The 26,657-nt window shown below is 37.1% G+C and overlaps 2 protein-coding genes across 2 annotated transcripts in view; one reads left to right on the forward strand and one right to left on the reverse strand.

Moving 5' to 3' along the window:
• DCAF13 (DDB1 and CUL4 associated factor 13) overlaps nt 1-22,245 on the reverse strand; it is a 26,554-nt gene extending 4,309 nt beyond the window's left edge. The window contains 10 exon segments of the mRNA XM_011931903.1: nt 4,182-4,367; nt 6,374-6,456; nt 8,447-8,524; nt 11,900-12,055; nt 12,972-13,061; nt 18,031-18,138; nt 18,664-18,863; nt 21,721-22,001; nt 22,003-22,139; nt 22,141-22,245. Of these exon segments, the coding sequence (XP_011787293.1) occupies nt 4,182-4,367; nt 6,374-6,456; nt 8,447-8,524; nt 11,900-12,055; nt 12,972-13,061; nt 18,031-18,138; nt 18,664-18,863; nt 21,721-22,001; nt 22,003-22,139; nt 22,141-22,245 (1,424 nt within the window).
• The window catches only part of SLC25A32 (solute carrier family 25 (mitochondrial folate carrier), member 32), a 16,111-nt gene continuing 11,233 nt past the window's right edge, over nt 21,780-26,657 (forward strand). Inside the window, exon 1 of the mRNA XM_011931135.1 lies at nt 21,780-22,452. Coding sequence (XP_011786525.1) covers nt 22,299-22,452 — 154 coding nt within the window. The 5' untranslated portion in view covers nt 21,780-22,298. The remainder of the gene's footprint in view (nt 22,453-26,657) is intronic.

The raw sequence follows: 26,657 nt of genomic DNA on the forward strand, positions 1-26,657 counted from the left end.
ATGTTCAACTGAGGTAACTTTGTAACAATAAGAAAGGACTTGATCTTAAAAGGCCTCTTCCCCATATCAAATCAATTCAGGTCAACACACTTTTTTCTCCCTTCATTTTACTGAAAAAGAAAGAAATGCGGTGGTCTTCAAAGAGTACCTCCTGATATGCTGAATCTAATGCCAGAATTTTGTTTTGGTTAAATTGTTTAAAAAGCTTAATTAATTAGATCAGCATGGCCAACATGGTGAAATCCTGTCTCTACTAAAATTACAAAAATTAGCTGGGTGTGGTGGCACACGCCTGTAATCCCAGCTACTCGGCAGGCTGAGGCAGGAGAATCACTTGAACCTGGGAGGTAGAGTTGTAGTGAGCCAAATTCATGACACTGTACTCCAGCCTGGATGACAGAGTGAAATTCTGTCTCAAAAAAAAAAAAAAAAAAAAAAAAAGCTTAATTAAAGTGAGTTGATGATTTACATGTGTGAAAAGAAAGGGAGGGCTACAGAAGTGTCTGATAAGTTGAGGTAGGAATCATTTAATAAATGGAGATATCAAATACCTATTAGGAAAGGCTGTGAAATATGCTAGGTGAATTCACAGGTGATACTATATTAGTAAGTGTTAAGAAGGGCATTAAAAAGCAAGTAAAATACAAGGTCAGAAAAGGTAAGATGAAACTTCCGGATAAATAAAATTTCTGTGTCTGGATTAAATTATTCAAAATGCAGAGTAGATAAACAGGAAGGAAACAGACTCAATAAACTATGCACAGTAAAAGAAAACTCAAAACAGAATGACTAAATCAAATATTCATACCTATAAAAAATGTCTCTAAAGTAGGCAAGGTGTGGTGGCTCACACCTGTAATCTCAGTACTTTGATAAGAGGATTACTTGAGCCCAGGAGTTTAAGACCAGTCCGAATAACATAGAGAGACCCCATACCTACTAAAGATAAGTTTTAAAAATTAGCTAGGTGTGGTGCTGCGCAGGAGTCTGAGGTAGGAGGATCACTTGAGCCCAGAAGACAGGGGCTGTAGTGAGCTGTGTGGCATCACTGCATTCTAGCCTGGGTGAAAGAGTCAGATTCCATCTCAAAAAAAAAAAAAAAAAAAATCTCTCAACCATACTCACAAAACTAGTCTTTTACACTGTTTCTGATAGGTATGTTTTAAGCACTTTGATAAACCATAAGAAATTTATTTTTAAAAGATTAAAAAGAATGTCCTATTAAAATGAAAACTAGATGATAGCCTGCTTTTTCTTCTCTCCCTCAATGCTCTGCTTTTGAAGACTCATTTCTTATAATCTCCATATACCTAAGAAGCCCTTTTTTCCAAAGCAGTATAATGCGTTTGAAGTAGGGAAATTCAGTCAGGCTTCCATAACCATTAAACATAATCTGTTCATGCAGTAGACCGGTCAAATCTAATGGTTAGTCACTTAAGTAACTGAGAATACTCCTCAATGATAAACTATGCTGAGTTCTTAACTTCTAGACATGTTTATGTCTGCATATATTCTAAGTTTATTAAGCTCACCAAAAGTTCTACTATTAGGGGCCGGGCGCGGTGGCTCAAGCCTATAATCCCAGCACTTTGGGAGGCCGAGACGGGCGGATCACGAGGTCAGGAGATCGAGACCATCCTGGCTAACACGGTGAAACCTCGTCTCTACTAAAAAAAATACAAAAAACTAGCCGGGCGAGGTGGCAGGCGCCTGTGGTCCCAGCTACTCGGGAGACTGAGGCAGGAGAATGGCGTGAACCCGGAAGGCGGAGCTTGCAGTGAGCTGAGATCCAGCCACTGCACTCCAGCCTGGACAACAGAGCGAGACTCCATCTCAAAAAAAAAAAAATAAAAAAAAACTAGCCGGGCGAGGTGGCGGGCGCCTGTAGTCCCAGCTACTCGGGAGGCTGAGGCAGGAGAATGGCGTAAGCCTGGGAGGCGGAGCTTGCAGTGAGCTGAGATCCGGCCACTGCACTCTAGCCTGGGGGACAGAGCGAGACTCCGTCTCAAAAAAAAAAAAAAAGTTCTATTATTAGGAGACAAATACATTTTTAAAGCCTTAAATTTTTTATATACACAGTCACACTAATTTTTCCATGTGAACACTATTAATTTACTTGTTTGTTCAGTAAATACTGAATGAACTTCCAACAAAAGCCTACTTTCAAATACTGACTTAGCTGTAGTTTTAAAAAATTTACTCAAAATTTATTTTAAAAATATTATGCTTGAGCCATTTTAAGGTCTTTTAAAGGAAAATATTTTTTAAATACAGATTATTCATCCAAGCACAAGTTATTTGATGTTTATAATGATAGGAAACAAACCACAGAAACAAATTAGAACTGGCTTTCCAGCAGATAAAGGCAAAGGTCAGAGGGAACACTATTTATATCTAAACACAACAGGACGTTAACACATATTAAGACTGTGATTACAAAACCTCCAAACGACATCAGGAGACAATTCCTTGGAAATGAAATAGAAGAACCCTTTTATACAATTTTGGAATAATGTGAGCTTTCTAGCTAGACCTACATTCAGCTGTCCATGCTAGCTTTGGAATAATTCAGCCTGAACTCAGCTGCTGGCCCCTTGGAATCATAGGTAACTATACAGTCCTGTTTTTTTCTTTGTTCTCTTCTCATTCTTTGTGTCTACTTACGTATTATGTTGGAAAAATATTATCCTACTACCTTTGGAAGTTGTGGTGCCAGGAAATGATGGAGGGCCATATTCTCTTGATTCTCAACATTTTCCAGAGGTGTGAGAAAAATGGAAGCTATTAATCTTGCCTTGGGCCTAAATGAATAATCCCAAAAAACCCCTCATGACAATTAGGAGAATATCAAGGCAGCAACAAAGGAAGCAGTAGTCACATAGGAACACATAGCAGAAGCTCTACAACAGAAATGATGAAATGAAGATCAAAGCCATTAAAACACTCCTGTCAGTATGCTTCTAACTGAAGCACCTTCAAAATCAGATAAACAGTGATGATGACAATTATCTGCTGACAATTATCTGATACATGGTTTAGAAATTCATATGGCTTCCTCAAATTACAGTGGAAAAAGACACAAATATCACAAGTAAAACAGCAAAGAGTTAGATAAGCAGATTGGCTATGACCATAATCATCCAATTATCATAATTTTTGAGAAAAATTATTTCCATTTATTTGGATTTATTTTATGCATGCTTCCAGGAACACATCTAAAGCATTACTAAGGAACAATGGGAATGTGTATAACAGCTCTTTGTAAACCATAATTCACTACACAGGGGGCTGTATCTGTACAGGACTTAAAGTCAGTCTATGAAGCGAAAACTACAGAACAAAACTCCCCTTGCAGACTCCTTAAAATGCCATCATTTTCTGGTAAACTACCTCTATACAAAAATATGACACAATAGATGTATAAATAGATACTGTATTTAATAACATATAGTATGTAGTACAGAGCCAAACTATACAAAACACAATACAAATATTAAATATTAGAATCACACTCAATGTGCTTACAGAATGAGACACACACACGAGACTATGGGACAGCTGAGTATTCAAATCTCCTACCTCTCATCAACCAAGCCATATACCTACTAAAGTAAAATCAAGGAGGACGGTCTTGACAATTTAAACTTACTTTTATTTCTTTTTTAATTTTTGGTTTGGTGTACACAGTTGGATTTGACTAAGTAAAAAATAACAAATGTAAGGTATTATTAATAATTTTTCTTAAACTGTACTGGGGCAAAAAACTTTATTAAACTTCAGGTACCCTCTCAGAAAAGATACATAATAATCAGAACAAAGAAAAATGAAACAAAAATAGTCATATGACATTTTGGTCAATGATAGACTGCATACATGACAGTGGTCCATTAAGATTATAATACTGGATGTTTACTGTACTTTGTCTATGTTTATATATGTTTACATAAACAAATACCACTGTGTTACAACTGCCCACAGTATTCAGCACAGTAACATACTGAACAGATTTGTAGTCTAGGAGCAACAGGCTACACCATATGACCACACAGCCTTGGGTGTGCAACAGGTTATACCGTCTAGTTTTGTTTAAGTGCACTCTATGATGTTCACATAATGACGAAATCGCCCAACAACTCATTTCTCAGAATGTATTCCCATTGTTGTGACATAAGAATATAAACGGTTTACTGGTAGGCACATACCTGCTTCGACTTTTGTCTACGGGAAAGATTCTAATAGATTTATCAAAACTAGCAGACACAAACTCCTTCCCAGTGGGAGAGTAATCCACATCAAGCACTGCAGATACATGATCCATATGGACCATTACAGGAGTGTCCAGTGCACGCATATCAAAAGTATATAAGCTGTAAAATAATTTTTAAATATTTGACACATTATTTCTAGAAAGATGCCATATGCAGTACTAAAAGATACCAGTGAAAACAAGACCCATATGCAAAACAACGCACATCTAAACAAAAAGCTCAATGCTGTACACAAGCAGGTGAGGGATAAGGAAAAATTTCAGCAGTTTTTATGATGCCTTAAGACTCCACTTACATATACACTGACACATTTTCCTCCTTATCAATCTCATTGTAGAAAATGTGGAAACTTCAAAACAGTACACAGTACAAAAATTACCTTTAATTCTGCTACCCAGAGGCCAGTTATTTAGTGCAGCATAATTTTTTAAAAAACCTTTTCACCATACTATTTAAACGCATACTTTCAATAAAATTGAAATACTATGTAAAGCTTTATATTCTGATATTTCATGTAGCATATTAATGAGCATTACCCATATTATTAAACAGTCTTTGAAAATATTTTAATGGCTGTATATATAAGTTCAAATAATTTATTTCCCTATATATTTTTATTATACTTTAAGTTCTAGGGTACATGTGTACAACGTGCAGGTCTGTTACATATGTATACATGTGCCATGTTGATGTGCTGTACCCATTAACTTGTCATTTACATTAGGTATATCTCCTAATGCTATCCCTCCCCCCTCCCCCCACCCCACGACAGGCCTCGGTGTGCGATGTTCCCCTTCCTGTGTCCAAGTGTTCTCATTGTTCAATTCCCACCTATGAGTGAGAACATGTGGTGTTTGGTTTTCTGTCTTTGCGATATTTCCCTATATTTTAATAGTTTCCAACATTTTATTATAAATAATGCTTAATAAAATCCCAACGTTTGGATTTTTTGCTGTATTACTCTTGTCTTTTATTGCCTTTAACTGGAAGATGTCACTTAATTTCAAAACATCAATAAAGGTTAAAAAAAAAAAAGCTTCAATTACTATGGTTTGGTATTGCTAGTTAATGAGAGTCTAATTGAGCTTCTTTTATTATTTTAAGATACCAGGGTCTTGTTCTGTTGGCCAGGCTGGAGTGCAGTGGCCCAATCACAACTCACTGTAACCTCAAACTCCTGGACTAAACCTATTTTTAGCAGAAAGTCATAAAAGATGCTTTTAGTTGGCACCACTAAAACATCATATAATAAATCCTTTTATGAGCTAATACTACTTTTTTGCTTTCAAATCTATATAGTGGAACATAAAACAATACAGAAGATCTAAAGTTCAATCCACCAACAAACTTCTGCCTTGTTAAAAAAACATGTATTAAGAATCTATCAAAGGCATAACACTATAATAAATGCTTTGTGGAAAAAAAAGAGAAGACACTCTTTCCTCCCTGGGAGATTAATCTCCCTGCTTTAACATCTTAAAAAGGGGATAACGTGCATGTCCCACCTACCTTATATGGATACTGAAAAGATAACCATAATTTTTCTTCCGTCTGACTGAATAGTGATAGCTGATGACTACATGAGTATCAGCTACCTGATACTCAATGCAATACAAACATTGCAGGCAGATATTTTCATTTCCATTAAAACATGTATGGTTCAGTCATTATTTATAAGATCTACATCAAACATCAGCCAACTTCTTCTGTAAAGGGCCAAATGGCAAACATTTTCAGGCAAGTGGGCCATAAGGTCTCTGCTGCAACTATTCAACTCAGGCATTATAGCACAAAAGCAGCCATATCCAATATATAAATACGTGGGTGTGGCCATATTCCAACAAACCTTTATAAAAACAGGCAACAGAAAGGATTTGGTCCACTAGTTGTTTACTGTCCTTGGTCTACATCATTCTAAATACTGACAAAATAAATACTTTTCTAAGAAGTTCTTCCCCAATTTGGAAAACTTTTTAAAGCTAAACAAATTAGTTTTCAAACTTTATAGGTATACCTACCTAGTGGTATATATTTTATTAGTACGACTTACACAATTAAGCCATTCCTGATAGAAATACATAAGTTTTTAAAAGAGGGAAACTTACTTATAATCTTCATTTGCTGCTGTAAAAATGAAAGCTTCCATAGGGTTCCAACAGATTGTATTTGTTCTCATATCTAAGATAACCTGAGAAAGGAAGCATATACTATCCCATTACCATTAAATTAATTACCTCTAAAATGGATGAATTTCCCACTTCCTTTCGCTTTTTTCCCCACTGATTTAAGCAAATATTTCATAAGCACCTATTATGTGTAAAGTACTCAGCTCAGTGCAATGGGAAGAGAAAGCAATCAGTAATTGCTTCTTAAATACACAGGCATAGTAGTAAATATAAAAACAGAAATGATTAACTCCCAGTCCCCTAATCTCAAACAACTTATAGTTTAGTCAGAAAAATGTGACACATAATAAAAGTTAAAATATAGACAATAAAGTAACAAATGACTAAGTATCAAATTAGGGGCAAAATTAATGGTGAGCTTAGGGTTAACATAGAGAACTGTTTCTAAAGACAAGTATGATTTGAACTGACCTGTGAAGGATCAGTAATTCAGTGTTTCTCAATGGGAACACTATTGGCATTCTGAGCAGGATTATCTTTTGTTGTGTATGACTATCCACTGTAGGATATTTTGTCACTCAGGGACCTCCCACTAAATGTCCCTCTTGCATTCCCAGAACTGTACCTGGTAGGGGACTACAACCCCTGATTAAGAACTACTACTTTTATGAGAGAAAGGATAAAAGAAACATTGACAGACTAGTAGACGGAGCAAAGAAGCAATAGAAAGTAGCAGTGTCTAACAATCCCTACATCTATCAAAGTGACCTACATGTAACAAACTCCAATTCAATGTTACCTTACTGATTAAAAGAAATAAATGAGTTGCAAATTAGAACCAGATTTCAGAGCACCTTGAAAGCCAGGCTACATTTTCTTCAACCTAAAATTAATGGAGCTCCATTAAAAACTGAGAATGTGCAAAGCAGGAGGCAATAATAACGAAAAATAAACTAAATTAAAAAAAAAAAAACAGAATGAGTGTTAGGTAGGTGGGAGGGGGCAGAAATGACCATTTATTACACTAGTACTTCATGTCAGCATTCTGCTAAATGCTTCAACTATCATGTTTTATTCTCGGCAAAGTGCTGTGAGATAGTTATTAATACCACCACTTTTGCTTAAAGTCTAAGACCAAAGTTCATACAGGATCTTCCCATTAAATCACATGAATGAGTGAAATGATATAAGTGGTACTTTGGAAAGATTATCATATTTATCTATTTCAAACTTCAATGAATGTACTCTCCTAATATCTCTAGTTTATTACCTGTTGTAAAAATGATTTAGGAATAACAAAAGCAAGTATTAAAAGCATTTCTTTTGTATGTGAACTATGAAAACAGACTTGTGGCATCTGAATGATGCCCAGCCCTTTCTGTCACTCAAAATTCTAGTACCTGAGATAAACTTTACACCCTTTTACTTACCATGGCACTCCTTTCCTTACTTATAGACAGTACCTGTCTCCCTCTTGGAGAGTTAGCTTAAGGTTGTATTATTAGCTTTGATATCTAAGTCCTGAAATTATTACTTTAGAATTGTTAGGAAATCTGTTACTTTGAACAGGATAGTGCTTGCCTAAATGGCAAACTAGTATTGATCAGCATGTAACTGAACAAAAAAAAGCTGGTTATGTGAATGAGTTCTAAAACTTTCTGGAATAAAATACTGTATATGTCACATGATAATCATGGGGCTTGAATTTTATTGAATATTATTTGAATATTATTACATGGTTAAGTAACAGGATGCAATACCCTTAAGAACTTTCAATTCAGTAAGTATTAATTAGAGGCCTAAAATGTACTGGCATCATGGAAGACACAAGGATGATGACTAGGATACAATACCTAGTAGAAATTTAAGAGTCTCTAAAAAGCAATGAGGAGCTGAAAGAACACGGCTATCATCATGGAGAGTTCTAAGAACACCTGTATAAAAATTTTTTTTAATTCTGAGAAAATATTTGCTCCATATTTTTAGTCACTCTATTTACAGAGGAATATATAATACCAACCGTATGAAGCAAAAGTCAAAACTGAAACTCACCTTTTTCAAAGGAGTAGCTTGCCTCATATCGTACAGTACTATATTCCTGTCAGATGCACAACTTCCCAAGAGAAAAGTCTAAAAACAAGTATAACAATCACCAGTTAAAAGCCAGACCTGGCAGCAAACCACATCCATTCAGTAAACAAATGATTTAATTGCCCTTAATATTTATGTTAAAAAACAAAGTCCATTTTAAGAGGGTACAATAAGTCATCCATAATCTCAGCAACTTAAACCAAGTATTTTCATTGTAAAATCCCCATGCTTGTATTTTATTTAATCAATTTATTTATTTAGAGACAGAGTCTTGCTCTGTCACCCAGGGTGGAGTGCAGTGGCACAATCTTGGCTCACTGCAACCTCTACCTCTCAGGTTCAAGCAATTCTCATGCCTCAGCCTCTGGAGTAGCTGGGATTACAGGGGTGCACCACCACAATCGGCTAATATTTTGTATTTTTAGTAGAGACAGGGTTTCACCATGTTGCCCAGGCTGGTATCGAACTCCTGACCTAACGTGATCCACCTGCCTCAGCCTCCCCAAGTGCTGGGATTACAGGCATGAGCCACCGTGCCCAGCCCCCATGCATGTATTTTAGATGTCAGGGATGATAATGTACAGATATTACTGTGTTCTAATTTGTAATAAAACGTATTTTACTTAATCCACTCTTAAGACTTGTTTCCTGTTTTTTACTGTTATAAGTAATACTTCAATAAACTTTTCCCCCTCACATTTATCTCTTCTTTTGAATTATTTCCTTAGGATAAAATTTCACGAATGACATTACTGAATCAAATGTATGAACAACTTCATGGCTTTTGATATTTAGGGCTAATTATTTTCCAAAGAGCTGTACCAGTATACACTACAATGTGGGATACGTCCATTTTAATGCAACTGGGCAGCACTGGGTAGTGTCATTTAAAAGTTAATATCTGTATGACAGTATTTCCTAGCTGTATAAATTTATTGTTTTATTAGTAAATGTTCCTTTATGTTTAACTCTCTATAAATTAGGCCTGTCTTTTGTCCAACTGCTTGAAGATGTTTCTAATTATTTTATTTGTAAGTCAATTATAAATGTGCATGGTACTTACATAACCCCTTGGCATTAAGTAAAAATAAGCCCTTTATCATCCAGTGGATCCCTGAAACCCTCTCTCTGTAGCATCATTCCTCCTCACTCATGGTTCCTGACACTCACAACTATTGGCTTCTGCCTACAATTACTTCCTATTGCAGTATGGGGGCTGCAAGAAGAGCTATTTACTAAATAGTTGCATGGCCAGCTAACTCCTCCTACTGTCTGTACACAGTTCAAATAACACATCATAAAGCTAATGTTATGATCATGATTTCCTCTCAGTTCTTTCTGAAAACCTGCTATCTTAATGGCTGCTTTTCAGAGACTTCCCTAGTGCAGTCCCTCAACCTTTCTTGGTTTGTTATGTCAATGTCACCTCAGGGTCTGACCAGGTTCCATTTCTAAAAAGAAAGACTTTGAACAAAGCAAAACAATCTACCTAGACCAAATGCCAACTTTCACACTGTAAAACGTGCCAATGATCAGCATAAACTTTTGGCTTTACCAGAATTCTACGCTTCAATATTTTCAGAGAAAATTAATTATTAATGATTAGAGGAGACAAATACAAATACACTCCATTTGTTCACAGCAACATGCCCTTTCCATTAAATTTAAAATAGGATAAGAGACATGCACACCATTTACTTTTACCACTAAGTTCATAAGGTTAATAGTAATTAAAAAAAAAAAAAACAGGTGAACAAATACAGCTGTTATACAGGCAAATTTGAAAAACATGGTCACTAGGTCATCCCTAATAATTATGATTTTAGAATTGGTGATCAGCTCTTCTGACACAGATGTTCACCAAAACAGAGAAGCAAAAGACTTTTTTGTTCCTCCAAATAGTAAGAACCAGTGTCTGTTTGGGTTTTGTTTGTGTTTTTTTTTTTTTTAGTAAGTAATACCATCGCCATCTTCAATTTGGAGAGCACTTTTAAAAAATGTTCACTTATGTTATCAACTTTTACAGCTGGTCCTGCTCTGCAAGGGTAGCTGCCTTTCCATGCCATTTCTCTCTTCTACAATCAAGGGGAACATAAGGAAGGAAGATGGAGGATAGAGTGAGAAAGATATAATAGAGACAGATACTCTAGACCAGGCATCAGAAAACTTTTTCTGTAAATGGACAGAGAGTAAGTATTTTAGGTTTTGTGGGCCATATGGTCTCTGTGGCAATTACTCAACTCTGCCATCATAGCACAAAAGCAGCTACAGACACTATGTACGCAAGAGAACATGGCCGTCTTCCAGTAGAGCTCTATTTACAAAAACAGGCAGTGGGGCCACATGTGGCTCACAGACTAGTTTGCCAACCTATTCTAGACCTGTAGCCTCTCTAGAAAGTGTGTGTGTAAGCATGTGGTATTTGCAGGAAGAGTGTCCTCTGACTTCTCAGCAATTCCTCAAGGCCAAGCTCACATCGCACTGCAGCATCTCATTTTCCAGTACATCATAAAACAATTTTTATACCTATTTTGACTCAACCTTACTTCCTACCCTTTATCAGGTTGAGTCTTTAAGAGCATAACACTTGCATATTAGGACTTTTCTGTCATACTACCTAAAATGGTAGCCTCACAATAACTGCTAAAATTGGCTTAGATATGCTGTGATTGCCTTTTCTTTCAGCAGGAAAAAAGTATCCCTACTGAGTATTTTGGACAATCAGTTCATCTATTGTTATGTAATTAAGAAAAAGTTCAGAGAAAGATCTGGAGTCCAAGGGTTAGCTTAGCCTTCGGGACAGCCTCCATTCCTAAATTCTGACCTAAACAGACAATATGTAGTGGCCAATCTCCAACTCTTCCCTTAAGCCTGGAGGAACTGGGAATCACAATTCAGACTTCTGAGCAAAGAAAAATATAACTGTAACTAATTACCATGCAGTTCAACAATAATCACAAATGTTTTTATGAAGCATTGGTACCTTACCAACTACAAATAGACAAAATGATGTCCAATGCTCCTTCTTCTGACCACCAAGCAGGGTAGAAAAGTTAACATTTTCCTAAATGTAAAATGACATAATCTATGGCACATGAGGTTGAAGGCATGAGTAAAACTAAAGTTAAAACAGGACTATATTTACTTGGATTTTACCCCAATGGGGAAATGCACACACCACTCCTCTAACAATGCTTAACTCTAGTATCTGGGACTAAACTGCTGGGAAACATGTTGGGATTTGAGCAAAGGTATCAGAACTCATATACAATCAGGAAAATTGACAAAATGCCAAAACACCATTAAAATTCAGAAGTTTCTATCATACATTCAAAAGTTTCCTAAACAGAACTGAAATTATTAAGCAATAATAAGGAGACAAAAAGCAAAACATACTTTAAAAAAACACATTACCTCAACTGGATTAAATTTAACACTACTTATACTGTCAAATCCCCAGGTCATTGAACATATAGGATTAGTTCTTTGTTCATCCCAAATGTCTACTTGCTGTCCACATGTGGCAAAAACAGCTTCTTTCCAGTGATGATCAATCCCAGTATAGACTGTCTTTAAAAGCAAAAAGATTGTTATGAAGAGGATTGTTTTCATTACCAATTCAAATCTGCAGAATAATATTTTAAACATATTTATCTACACTATCTTTTTTTGAGAAAAGTCCTGTTCATAAAGAAACTTCTTTGAAGTCCTTACTTAAAGGGGGAAACAATACCATAAAGAGACAAGACATTTTAAGAATGAAACCAATTTTGTTTTAGAAATTACTAACGTGTTTCCAACTACAAATTATCTCTACCTCATACTCATACCCCATTCCCCTATCCCTTTAAGAACATTTAGAACTTCTTGAAACCTAAAGCAGAACCTATATATTATATACTAACTATAATACTGAAATGAAAAAGTGATTTTTAAAATGTATATTTAATTTAAAGATTAAATCTAATTTCAGAATTGTTAGGTGAATATAAAAATGTAAACATTATAAAACAAAACCACCCATCATCTGATTTACAGAATAATTTGGTAGAAACATTAATAAGATTTATACATGATGCATAATACTATTAAATTTCTTCATTTCCTAAAGGAGTCTTTCAACTAAGAAATTCTGAGTTTTGTGTAAGATCTATGATGATATAAACCGGACAAGCTGAAGCATTTTCTGAACGTCTATCTTTTTCTCCATGGTCTTGCTATAGGAAATGTTTCACTGTATCCTCTAACTGAAAACAGAAATCAAACTCTACTACAATGAATATCAAAAAAAAAAACCTGTTAAAATTCTTTAGCATCAAAGGACCTTAGCTGCATTAAATATTGCGTAAATGGGTCAACAATTACAGCCTAAAGTATTTCGTTTCTTATTTGCATCTTCTTCCCCATTTTTGGAAATTATAACTATAAAATAATTTCAAATAAAAGAATTTTAATAGGCAAGCTATTAGTCAATTTACTTTTGTACCTTTCCTAATATTGTATGTAATGGCTCTTCCTCCTCTCCATAGCCTGGCCCATCCATTTTCCACTGCTTCACAGTTTTGTCATCACCAACCTAGAAATATTTGTTTTATGATGATGATGATAATGAACAAGAGTTATAAATTAAAACTTGCCAACACATATATCAAATTATAACTATCTTGTTTAAAAGAGATAACATACCATATCATTCCAGTATACTTATTGATGCATTTATATCCCACCTTGTTTTAGTAGAGATTTGTGACAAATATATAAAGTACATAAAACTAAAAATATAATGAGTAGAGCAAAAGAAAAACAAGAACAGTGGCAAAGTTAGGTCATGCATATTATGATAAACATGGCATTTCAACTTAGAGAAAAAATGGATTATAAAAAATGGTATTATAATATCAGGTTAGTCATTTTAAAAAATTGAGCCAATTTGATGCCTACATGAAAATAAAATTCCAGGTAGTTTTAAATGTAAAAAATAAAATGAAAAACATGAAAATACTGGAGAGAAGGCATTGTTATAATATTGAAACAGATAAAGTCCTTTTCTGCATGAACTGCAGAAACTACTAAGTCAGTGGTTTTCAAACTGTGAACTTTGGGCCTCTGGAGGACCCTGAGAACTTTTCAGGGTCCACACGGTCAAAACTATTTTCATAATGTTAGTAAAGACATAGTTTGTCTTTTCACTGTGCTGACAGCTGCACAAATAGTAAAAAAGCAACAGTGAGCTGAACTGTTGGCACGTTAGCCCAAATCAAGGCAAAGCAACAAACTATGGTAATTTAGACATGGGTATTTGGCAGACATGTTCAAGCTATCAGGTGAAACAGACTACAAAACAGAATATATAATATAGTTTGAGGTTGAAAACAAAATCATAAATGTGGTACTGTATAACTGCATATATACCAAACTGCTAGTTTTAACTTAAAATCTTACATTTATATATTAGATACAATCTATATCCACTTTTTGATAAAAACATTAACAAAGATATATTTATCTATGGGAAGAATATGAATGTAACTTTTTCCTTGCAGCAAATTCAAAAAGGAAAACACTTCTTGCAAAACCCTTTACAGTGCCCATGAGATGAGAACAGGTAAGTGATCAAGAAAGGTTTTGGTACTAAGATTACACAGGGATGTCTTTTGTTGAGGATGCCAATGAACAGAATCCTTAACAACATCCTTGTAATAGACAAAAAGTATTTAACAGGGCTACATCTTATTAACAACTCTGACTCTGAGCCACTGGCACTATAAACTCAATTCTAGAAACCTGATTCTACCAGGAGAATGTAAGATGTAATCTAGGTACCAGGTCTTGACTGACCTGGCTTGACCCAAAGAGACATTTTAGCACCTACAGAACACAGGGTAAACCGCGTCCCCGAGCATCCCATTCCTGAAGACAGCATCCCTCCATCAAGTTTCTGATAGTGTCTGCAAGCTCAAGACTGAATTTCCTTGTAAATGACCAAGATGTTCTGCAGTCTATCGAGTACAAACCTCAGCAGACCACCAATTCTGGGAAAGGTTTTCTCATTTTATAGAAATGAGTAGCCAAACAAGAACATGTGCCTGGCTACAACATCTCATCTGCAGGCTGGTTATGCTGAAGAAGGAACGGTTGGTATTACAAATTGGGATATCTTAGTGAAGTTCATGTAATAAAAATTTATGTTTTGCAACATTGTGTACTAAATTTTTTAAAAACATTCTTTAAGTTGTACCAGCAAGTAGTCTTCAGGTGTCTTATCTCTGACAAAACACACATTACTCAAAAATATCTCTATGGCTGGGCGTGGTGGCTCACGCCTGTAATCCCAGCAGTTTCAGAGGCCAAGGCGGGCGGATCACTAGGTCACGAGATCGAGACCATCATTGCTAACAGTGAAACGCCATCTCTACTAAAAATACAAAAAAAAGAAAAATTAGCCAGGAGTGGTGGTGGGAGCTTGTAGTCCCAGTTACTGGGGAGACTGAACCAAGAGAATGACATGAACCTGGGAGGCAGAGCTTGCAGTGAGCAGACATCGTGCCATTGCACTCCAACCTAGGCAACAGAGGGAGAGAGACTTCATCTCAAAAAAACAAAAAAAAAAATCTTTTTGAAAAAGGGAGAAACAATGAACTGAGCATGGTGACTCATGCCTGTAATCCCAACACTTTTTGGGAGGCTGAGACAGGCTTGAGCTCAGGAGTTCAACACCAGCCTGGGCAATATAGTAAGACCCTCTCACTTTAAAAAAATAAAGTGGGGGAAATAAGTGGTGAATATGAAACATTTTCAGTCTTTATTCATTTCTTAAAATGTTTTTATTTAATTTACCAATAAAAGTTATATATATTTATGATGTACAACATTGTGTTTTGATATATGTAGGCACTGTGGAATGGCTAAACCAAGCTAATTAACGTATCTATTACCTCACATACTTGTTTTGTGGTGAAAACATTTGATTCACTTTCATAGCAGTTGTCAAGACAGCATATTGTTATTAACTATAATCCCCATGTTGTACACTTTCTATCCATTTGAAATTTTGTCTCTTTTGACCAACATCTCCCCAATCTCCCTCCCTCAAAGCCCCTAGTAATGACCATTTTACTCCATTTCTATGAGTTTGGCTTTTTTAGATTCCACACGAGTGAGATCACATGGTATTTGTCTTATTTAACTCAGCATCATGTCCTCCAGGTTCCTTCATGTATGCTGCAAATGACAGGATTTCCTTCTTTCTGAAGGCTGAATAGTATTCCTGTGTGCATGTATGTGTACTATTTTAAAAAATTCATTCATCCACTACTGGACACTTCAGGTTGATTCCATATCCTGGGTATTGTGAATAATGCTGCAAATGAGCCTTTATTCATTGTAAGCATTAAAATAAATAAATAAATAAAAAATACACTAAGTCTTCTGGCTGAGCTATTAATCAATATATCCAAAAGAATAACCAAGTGTAAGAAGCCTTAGTTGCCATCCATTCCCACTTGCCAACCAATTCCTTGCACAACATTGGGCTTGCAGGGTCAGGCAGCTTATCTGCACCCCTCTAGTGAAAAGTAACTGAATGCTTTGCAAGGTAGCCTATTCTGCTTTTTGACAGCAAATAAGTTTTTACACCAAAACCAAATCTTTTAACATTAACACCTATTTCCAGTGCCTCTCTATGGAGCAACAAATTAGTCTATTTTCTGTTTCACATGACAATCTTTGAAATTGTAGCTATCAGGTTTCCCAGAAGTCATCTTTTCCCTTTATTATTCTCTTGTAATCTGGCTTCTGCACCCAGCCAACCTAGATTGCAACCTACACTTTATAACTCAGTTCAACCTGCTTTTTAAAAAGTCACCAGTAAATCAAGAATAAGGAAGATCTATTTGACTGATTAGTGCATGAGTATATAAAAACTGTTGTATAGGTAGGTCAAAACACTTAAAAAGACATACACCAAACTAACAGTGTTAGAAGTGAAAGACTAGAATTACACGATCTTTAACTTTCTATTTTTTACATCTCCACATTCCTAAAATGTTTTTCTCAGTCTTCATTTCTCATTCTTCTTTGTAGTAGTTCACACAACTGACTATGCCTTCCTCCTAGACACTATGCTCATTCAGATTCTTTGAGCTCTCTGGATACTCCCAGAGTTTTCCCACTTCCAGAGGTGGGCATTCTCCAAGGCTACTTCCTTGACATCTTTGTATTTCTATATTTTCCTCTTCATTTCCTCCCAATGATGCCGTACTATGGCTTCAAGGATTAATTCTATATTGATGATGTCAAGTTCAGCTCTGACCTCCCTCCTGAGCTCCAGACCTGAATCTGTAAAGGTATGATAGACATCTTCACTCGAACAGCCCATGAGCAGTCCAGTTTGTCACATCATATCCTTTCCAATGCCACCCTTCCAAACTTGCTAATGCTCCTCAGCAACAGGAACCAACCTCTTCCCAGGCACCTCTCAGTTGTCAAACCTTTCAATCCTCCAAAGTGTTTCTAAATCCAACCACTGATTTCTAGTTTTCAGTCTCCATAATAAGGTAGCCTCTTATTATTGCCTGCCAAACTATTAAAATGGCTTTCAAACTGATCACTAACTGCTGTCAAATTACTTAACTCAAAGCACAACTCAGATTTTGTCGTTCCCCTTGATAAAAAAGACCTTCAATGAACTTGAACTGGTATTTGTACACCAATGGTCATGGCAACACTATTCACAATAGCCAGAAGGTGGAAACAAATCAAATGCTCATTGATGAATGAACGGATAAAGAAAATGTGACATATACAATGGAATGTTATTTAGCCATAAAAAAGAAAGGAAATTCTGACATGTACTACAACATGGATAAACCTTGTAGACAATTATGTTAAGTAAAAAAAGCCAGACACAAAAGGCTTATTCCACATACGCAAAATGGTATAATTCTTTAAAATATGTTTCTATTTATATGAGGTACCCAGAATAGTCAAAATCACCAGAGGCAAACTGGTTACCAGGGGTTGGGGACTGACGGGAAAAGGGAGTTATTGTTTAATGACTCTAGTTTCAGCTGGGGAAGATGAAAAAGTTCTGAAGACGGATGGTGGTGATGGTTGCACAGTGATGTGAATGTACTGGATGCCACCAAACTGTGTATTTAAAAACAGATAGTAAATTTTACGTTCCGGATATTTTGCCACACACAGGCACAAAACTTCAATGATTCCTTACTATCTGACTAACGGAAGTACAAATTACTCATCTTAGCACCAAAAATCCTCCAGAGTAAGCCAAACTCTTTCTAGACTCACCTCTCATTAATTCCACTTCTGTGGTAAATTGAGTATTAGTTTAATCATGTTACGTTATGGGGAAGGCTGAATTACATAAAGAAAACCAGTAATTTTCAAGGTTTAATAAGCTATTTTGCATTGTGAAACTCCAAAAGGGCCTAGAAACAAATAAATGAACTTGAAAAAAATATATTCAATTAGATTATTCTTACCTATGTCGATCAAATTGAATGACTTAATGGTGTTATACTTACAGTGAAAAAAGAAGTCCCACAAAAGCGAGTACATACTCCTCGTACAAAGCCTTCATGTGCTTGTATTGTACGGATACAATTCCGCTGAGTCAGGTTCCAAATTCTAACCTATGATAAAGCATACCAGGAAATTTCAGTGAATTATAAATGTAAAATGTTCAGGATAAATTCAACATTGACAAGGCTACAAATCACTCTACTGGGGAGCTAAAACCAAAATCCTTTGGATTAAAACAATGCAATGCATATGGATAAGTATATCGACGAGCAAAAAATACAATCTGGCAAATACTCTGTTGATTGTAGTTTAAAGTGTTGCAAAACCTTTTCACTTGCCATAGTAGGAAAATAGGTGTTGACAACATCTTCTGTGAAAACACTCACACTTAAATACTTTAATTATAAAAATGATTATTTAATTTACTATCAAATTGATCCTTAAACTACTGCATTTATAATTTCTTAGGTTTAAAGAAGAAAATACTAAACTTAGTATTCCTAACAAAATTTAGTCTTGAGAAGTAAATTGAAATCCAATAAAGTAAAACCTACAGTAACTAAAAACTAAAGGGAAAAACATTTGTAATATAACTACTTTTAGTTGAAAATATCAACATTTAGAGTGACACTTGCCTCTCCATCGCATGCCCCAGAAAGGACAGTAGCCAGGTTCTTTGGATGCTTTGCCAAGCAATTGACTCCATCACGGTGACCATCCAGAGACGCAAGGAATGGTTTTGCAAATACTCGTTCCAGTTTGGTAGCATTTAAAGCTCTTACATATTCTCGTGGGACCTCAAAAGGATGTAAAGTAGGATCATAGTTTCTTGGAACTGAAATAAGAATGATTCTTCTTGATAATTCACACTTAATATTTCCTGCTGTCTTCCTCAGCTAATCACTCTGTTATTCAATAAGCATTTAGTTAGTGACATTGTTCTATATCTAACACTAAGAATAAAAAAGTAGAAAACCTGCTGTTCAGAAATCTTTCTGAAACTACTGGAAAATCATGGGATGCATACATCTTGCAAAACAATTAGACCCTAGATATATATACATACAGCCTTTCCCTTTTATATGTCCTAATACACTCTTCAACTGGGTGGTAAGTGTTCACTGTCAGGGCTTCCAATACACTTTTCATTTGTATTTCCTTATGCCTAGCACAGTTCCTGGGACAAAACATGTGCATGATGTTTGCTCAACAGAACTCTAAGCTTCCTGTGGGGCAGGGAACATTATTAATCTCTGGTGCTAAATACTGTGCTGATAGACACATGAAGTTGTGATTATGATGATATTACACAGCTATTATTTACTGAGCACTTTCTATGTTTGTTTACTTACTTAAAAAAGACTCACATAAGAGTTCACCAGGTGCCAGGCACTGTTCCAAAAACCTTAATCGTTTAATTTCCACAGCATCCTATGTGATAAGTTCTATTACTATCTCACACTTTATTGATGGGAAAACTGAGGCACAAAGAGGTTAACTAACCTGAATATGACATGGTGGAGACAGGATTCAAACCAAGGCAGTATGGCTCCAGAATCTATGTTTTAACTGTCCTGATATGCTGCTAAACACATTGTCTTGGTTAATAATCATGATTAGGGCCAGGCATGGTGGCTCACACCTGTAATCCCAGTACTTTGGGAGGCCGGGTGGGCAGACGCCACCACGTCCGGCTAATTTTTTTGTATTTTTAGTAGAGACGGGGTTTCACCGTGTTAGCCAGGATGGTCTGGATCTCCTTACCTTGTGATGCGCCCGTCTCAGCCTCCCAAAGTGCTGGGATTACAGGCGTGAGCCACGGCGCCGGGCCAAATACGTTCTTTTTTTTTTTTTTTTTTTAAGAAAAATCTTGATTTAACACCGCAATATATTTAAAGGTTCTAATTTCAGCTTAATTCAATGTTTGGTTTTAATGGCTACTATTATAAAAAAAATTCAGGCAGTACTCATTTTCGCACAGTACTGTATTAACTGGATGACATGCATACTGGAATCAATTACCCACTTCGCAAAGTTTCGTGGTTAACAGATGTGATTTCAATCACTGTAAACCTCTCAAAGAGTAGGATTGGTTCAGTTAATATGGTACTGTGCAAATTGCAGAATGCCACCTGTACTTCACAAAGACAAGCATACCCGAAATGATAACGTCCATAGTTGGCTACATTTATTTAATATATTTAATTTTCAGTCTCATCTATCAGTTTTGCAAAGATTATTTTTGAAGTCTAGAAAATTTCCATCTACTCTGATGTCAGCAGCTGTTCCTACAACTAAAATTAGCATTTTAATAATTTCAACAAAGTTTTAAACCCCAACAAGATAATCATTTTGTTTCTAAATCTCTTCATGTAGGCAAAAACGAATCTTTATAGATGGAGAAACAGATATTTATAAAGCAACTATTATGTGCTAGGTGCTGTCTAAACACAGTGCATACACGAACATGATTCTTCCCCTTTTTGGACGCTAAGTCTGATGGGAAAGACTATTAACCAAAATAATAATCATGAGACAATGTGATAAACACTGTAATGAAGTGATAGAATCATAGAATACGGGTGCTGAAGGGGTCAGGGCTCATGCAGGAGGTAAGTAGGAACAGATTATTGTTCAGTGAAAGTTTTCCAGAGAAAGTGGCTAAACTGGGTAAGGGTGTGTGCCACAGGAAGCCTTAAAAAAGATGACTGAAATGCACTGAGATTGGCAAGGGTGAATACTAAACCACTTGTGGGAAACGTAGTGACTGACAAAAGTGACAAGGAAGGTGGGACCAGAAATTCAAGGACGGGAATGATGACAAATCTAATTTATATTTTAGAAACATTACTGCCTTGTGACAAACTGTAAACATCTTTTGAGCAAAGACTTCTTAGCAATGCTGACACACATATTGATAAAATCTACTACTCAATCAAAATAGTGAAATACTGTTCTCGCCTCATCTCATCTCGCTTACTGTAACCTCCCTCATTCAAACTCTAATGACACAGCCTTTCTTTCTATGCCTTAGGTTCATTCCTGCCTGAAGACCTTTGCTCCTGCTATTCTCTTTACTTAGAACAATCTGCTTATGCATGGTTGGTCCCTTGTCATTTAGGTATCACAAGGCACAATTTATAAGTGGTTAGCAGTCAATGGGGGAACAGACCAGGAAGATTAAATTAATTTCATTTTAATCATTCTTTCATCAAACGTCTTAAGGGATGGTAAGAGAAAACTGAAAACTGATGCTTTTAAATTCATCTTTGTCTCTTCCAACATCCAAAAGTAATGTGAAGTAGTAAAGTGGCAAGAAGAGCAGTAGGAAGATTTTAAAAGCCTGTTTAACTCTCAGCCCTTCAACCCACGAGTTTGGCTCATTCAAGTCCACTTTTCAGTAATAGGAGCCTGAAGACAATCCTAGAGCAGCAGCTGGACTGTTTCTCCACTATAGACAACTATTTCCCACTCACCACTAGAGGAAATTCTTAGAAAAAGGACTTTAACAGACTTTACTTGCTATCCAGTTCCACAGCGACTCTGTAAGCACAAAGTTTGCCTTAGTGAAAGGGAACTTGGGAAGAACCAGCCTGGAGTGCCAGCCTCCCCCTGCTTTACTCCGCGAAAGCCGAGGCTAGGACCCAAGGACTCGCGGAAACCGTCCTTTTCTCCCTACCAACTTATCTTACCTCTCTGTAAGTCCAACTTGGTTTCGCGGACATAATTGTCCGGATTCCGGCTCAGCATCTTCACCTTCATCTTGCTTGCTCCTACGGCCGGACTCCACGAGCTCTCCGGTACGAGTTCCGCCCACCGCCGCCTACTCCCACATGCGACTTCCGCTTTCCCCAGACTACTTCCAGTCACGTGACTCGCGGAGCGGAGGCCGGCTGGCTCAACTGGATCCTGCGGCGCTCCGTAGTTTTGCTGGCAAACGTTAGCAAGGGGCGGTTCTTGCTGTGCGGTGTCTTCCGCGTCTGTGCGCTGGCGCATTTGTGGGCGAGGCAGGGCGGAGACTCGGCCGAGTCTGCCACCTCCCTTCCATCGCGCTTTCTGCCGGCGTGACGTAGTGGCTGCGCCCCATTCATGCCCCCTCAGTACTAGAGTCTTGCGGCTTCGCTCATGCGCACTGGGCGTAAGAATCCTTTCACCGGTCCCGGAGGTGGACTTGCGCTCAAAAGGGGCGACCGTCGCCACGGTGGCGGCCACTGCATCGCGTCCCACCTCCGCGGCCCTGGGCGCCGTGGTGTCGGTGGGCCCCGAGCCTATGACGGGCCAGGGCCATTCGGCGTCCGGGTCGTCGGCATGGAGCACGGTATTCCGCCACGTCCGGTATGAGAACCTAGTAGCGGGCGTGAGCGGCGGCGTCTTATCCAACCTTGCCCTGCACCCGCTCGACCTCGTGAAGATCCGCTTCGCCGGTAAGAGCCCGCCCGGACACCGGGCTGCATCCTCTTATTGTCAGCCCAAACTGGGTGGTAAAGATTCAAAAGGAGGCCTGAATCTCCTCCGCCTTTTCCGTTCGAGGAGGAGGAGTGTTGAAGGGGGTGCTGTCCGCCTTGGCTCACCTAAACTAGATTTGAGGAAGTGGTGCTTGCTCCATAGAGAGGTCGGCCTGCGGTCGATCTTCCACGCTCCTCAAGGCTAAGGGAGGGGGCGTGTATGTAGAGAAGTCTGAGAAAAAACATCCTCATTGGCAGAGAAGATGGGATTCAAAGCCTGATTTGTAAAATAAAGAAATAAATAAAATAAACATTTTAAAGTTTAGTCCTCACACGTGCAAATCATTCACTCTTGGAGGAACTTTGAAATCTTAGCATACCCACGTGGTTTGCCAGCTCGACTAGTATTGGGATAGGACGTAGTCTTCAGCGAATGGTTGGGAGATTTGGAATAGAATTCTCTTGAATGTTTGTTTTTTGGTGGTTATGGAATGGTACAAGGTCCTGTGAAAGAATAGGTTGCTAGAATCGAAATATTATTTTAAGTGTATTAGATGAATTGAGTATGTTGAAATAAAGCATTTTAGAAGTTAAACTCGACACTGAAGTCTGGAAAAAGAGTTTCAGAGATGATCTTTGGTAACTGAAATTGCAGAAAATAGTTTCCAAATAAGGTTGTTACAAGTTAAGTTCTGCCTTGAGAATTAAATCTACAGAAGTTGTTTATCTTAGCATTAGGTAATTCAGTTCACTTGATTTATATTCTTTTAATGTTTGTAGACTGCTGTATGGGCTACAAAAGTATCTAATAAAGTTCTTGCCTTCAGGGAACTTAAAATTTAATTGGAGTCGTTAGACTTAGTCATATAAAAGGTAATTCTAGACAACATAAAATCAAGAAATACGAATACAAAATATAAATACCCATAAACCGTGAAGAAAATTCTACAATGCTGATGGCCATATGTATCTTTAAGGTTCAATGGAAGATTGGGGCTTGGGGTTTCCCATAGAAGGGCTAATATTTTGACAGCTGGAGGAAACAAGAAGCCGTTCTATGAAGGAAAATCATCGAAAATTATGGAGTGTTATCTCTAGAAAAAACACAAAGGCATATAATTTCATGAAGTTTTATGATGCATGCACAAATAATTATTGACAAGTAATCTTTATCGAATGTTTACTAGGAGCAAGGCAGTGAACTATTCTTTAAATGCATTATCTCATTTATTATCCTGTAAATCTATTCACAGGAACAATCCTGTGAGTTTATGATCCCTGCTATACAGGTGAGGATAACAGAAATTGACTAACTTACCCAAGTCACAAGTTTGTAAAGATGGATCTGGGATTTAAACCCAGGTAATCTAACTCTGGAACCCTCTGACACTTAACCCCTCACCATACTACCCCTATAAGTCCCTGTTATACAATGGTTTGAACATTACAAGAATTTTAGACTTGGCTGCAGGTGCAGGCCTGTATGACTTAATGTCTCTCTTCAGTAGCATTTTGTCTAGGAGCAGAAGAGGTGACAGTTGAGGGGATCATTGAAGAATAGCGTGGTTGGCCTGATGAATTTAGATAGTGCTTTGAAGTGTATCATTCCTGAGGAAAGGGAATTCTTGATACCTGAGAAGATTAACAGTCTTGATGAATTGGGAAGAGTATTGGGAGACTAGTGGGGCTGAGGTGACAGATAAAAGGATTGAGATTGGATTGGAGGCCTAAATCTAGGAGTGGAAGCAGGACTTTGTAATAATAAAGCTCACAGTGTAGCTCTGAAATGATGATAGAAAAGAGGAAAATTTAAGAAGATAAATAACAGAAATAAAAATTTATTGATTATCAGCATCAATGCTGAATAACATACTGTAGTTTTTATGCTTCCATGTAATTAAACTCATTTAATAAAATTAAAATCTAATGAAGACAGGATATGGGGGTTAATTCTGAATGCATGCGCTGTTAAACCAAACCTGGAAATTTTCTGTGAGTTCAAGTATAAATTGGAACTCAGAGGTGTCCAGAGTGGTAGAAAGATTAGAAATTATTTCATATGAAAAATGACTGGAGGAACTAGTTTAGCTCAGGAGAGAAAAAAAACTCAAGATATTTAGAGAACTTCCATGTGGGAAAGGGGGCTGCCTTATTGTGGGTTGATCCTAAGGTCAGACACAGGTTGAATGGAAATTACAGGAAAGCAGATTTTGGTTTGGCAACGTGGTAGTGCTCAGAAATGAAATTGATGATGACCAGAAGTGGTTCAGATAGTAGTTGGATGACAAAAGTTAGAAGATACTCTTGTATTAGATGGAAAGATTGGATTGGATGATTGTTCAGGCTCCTTTTAACTTTACTATGTAATTTTAAACCCTCAAGAATGATGAGAGAGTCCCAACAAAGAATGTGAATGAGATATAAAAATAATAATTTTCTTAAATACCCAAAAGCCTAATCTGCAAGTTAAAGATATGTGTGAGCTCTTGTGAAGAATATAGAGAGTATGACTACATCCAAAATATTAAGGAACCAAATGTAAAATTCAGTGACAGTAGTGCAAAGTTGTATAAGTATGTGGTATCACAAGATCCAGTAGCATAAATAAGCTAGTACTTATTGAGTGCTTGCAATATGTCAGGCATAATTCTAAGAGCTTTATATGTACTAACTCATTTAATCCTTTATAATTTTTAGAGTTAGGTTCTACTATTTTTCCTATCTTATGGAAAAACTCAGGCAGAGAGTAATCAAGTGACTTAGGGTTGCAAAGTAATTGCTAGAGCTAGAAGTCAAGCTCAGAAAGTCTGTTTCCATAACATATGCTGTTAGTTTGAAACCATGAGTGGGTAGTTTGGTATAGCTAAAGGGTAAATTAAAATGCTAGAGATGAAAATAAAGAATGATTCCAGAAAGTTAAGCTGCCAGATTGACGTTATCTTTTATGCCATGTAAAAATGGAAACTGGCAGTAAGACCGCAACCCTTAGTAGGGCAGGATGTTAGGAATGAGAGATCAGGACTAGTAGCACAGGGATGGCAGTTGAAGCCGCTTAATGGTTGAGACACCACCCCTGTTTGGTGGAAATTGTGCCTATAAATCAGCATTTAAGGATGGGCAGAGAAAAGGGGGCCCAGGAAATTTATTGGCAAAGAAGCAAGAGGACATTCAAGATAGTGTGAGAAGAGAGGGCTTTACACAATATCAGGTGTATTAAGGGGTTCTTAAGAAAGAGAGGACTCCAGAGTGCCTTTGAAGGTTCTTAATTAGAACGCTGGTAGTAATTGATAAAGCTCAAACCAGATTGCAGTGGGGGTGAGAGTCCCTGCTGAGATTGGGAGGGGGAGGGGCTGGTTTTCTCATTGCAGACACTTAACTGATGAGGAGGCACTGGAATCAAAGAGGAAATACTTAGGAGAAACTTAAGTCTGTTTGAATACTAATGGGAAAGAACTGAAATCAAGGAAGATATTGGGAAATGGAGGCAGGAGGATAAGGAGTAAGGTATCTAACTAAGGGGGTTTGTCTGAAGAAGCAGGATCCAGAACAAGCTTTTTTGACCAAAACACTTAGTAGGAAATAAATTTTACCTTTGCTATCCAATGCATACACATATACACACAAACATTACTGAAACACAAGTTTCATGAAACATTACTTATCCTTACTACTTGTAATGTCATTTATATTTGTTTTCAATTCCAGTCTGATTTTAAAGAAAAGATACTAGCTGTCTGTTCAGTTGGTTTCTTGATTCATCTGCAATTTTGAAGACACCAATATAGAGCACAGATAGGGGGGAGATTAATTTTCTTAAGAGAGACAAACTCTTAATTGTCACAGAGCTGTCACAGAGGAAAGGAGGGGTAAAACTAACATCCAGCAAATTAAACAGGTTGTGTTAGGGTGATAGTGCTAGATGGTAATTTTTAAAAAGTCATTATTGTCTTTCTTTGAAAATGAATTTAAAATTAGTGTCCTGTCTTGGCTCCTTTCTGTGCACCAAACTTTTTATCTTCAGCTTGTGTCTATTGGCATTTTTTAGTGCTGTGATAGGCCATTGTAAGTTATTTGATAGGTACTTAGATCTACATACTAATTCATTAGTGGCAAATGTTTTAAAAACAGTCATGAGGTTATTTAAGCCAGTGGTCCCCAACCTTTTTGGCACCAGGGACTGATTC

This window comes from Colobus angolensis, unplaced genomic scaffold (assembly GCF_000951035.1).
Source record: "Colobus angolensis palliatus isolate OR3802 unplaced genomic scaffold, Cang.pa_1.0 Scaffold121, whole genome shotgun sequence".
Classification (NCBI taxonomy): domain Eukaryota; kingdom Metazoa; phylum Chordata; class Mammalia; order Primates; family Cercopithecidae; genus Colobus; species Colobus angolensis.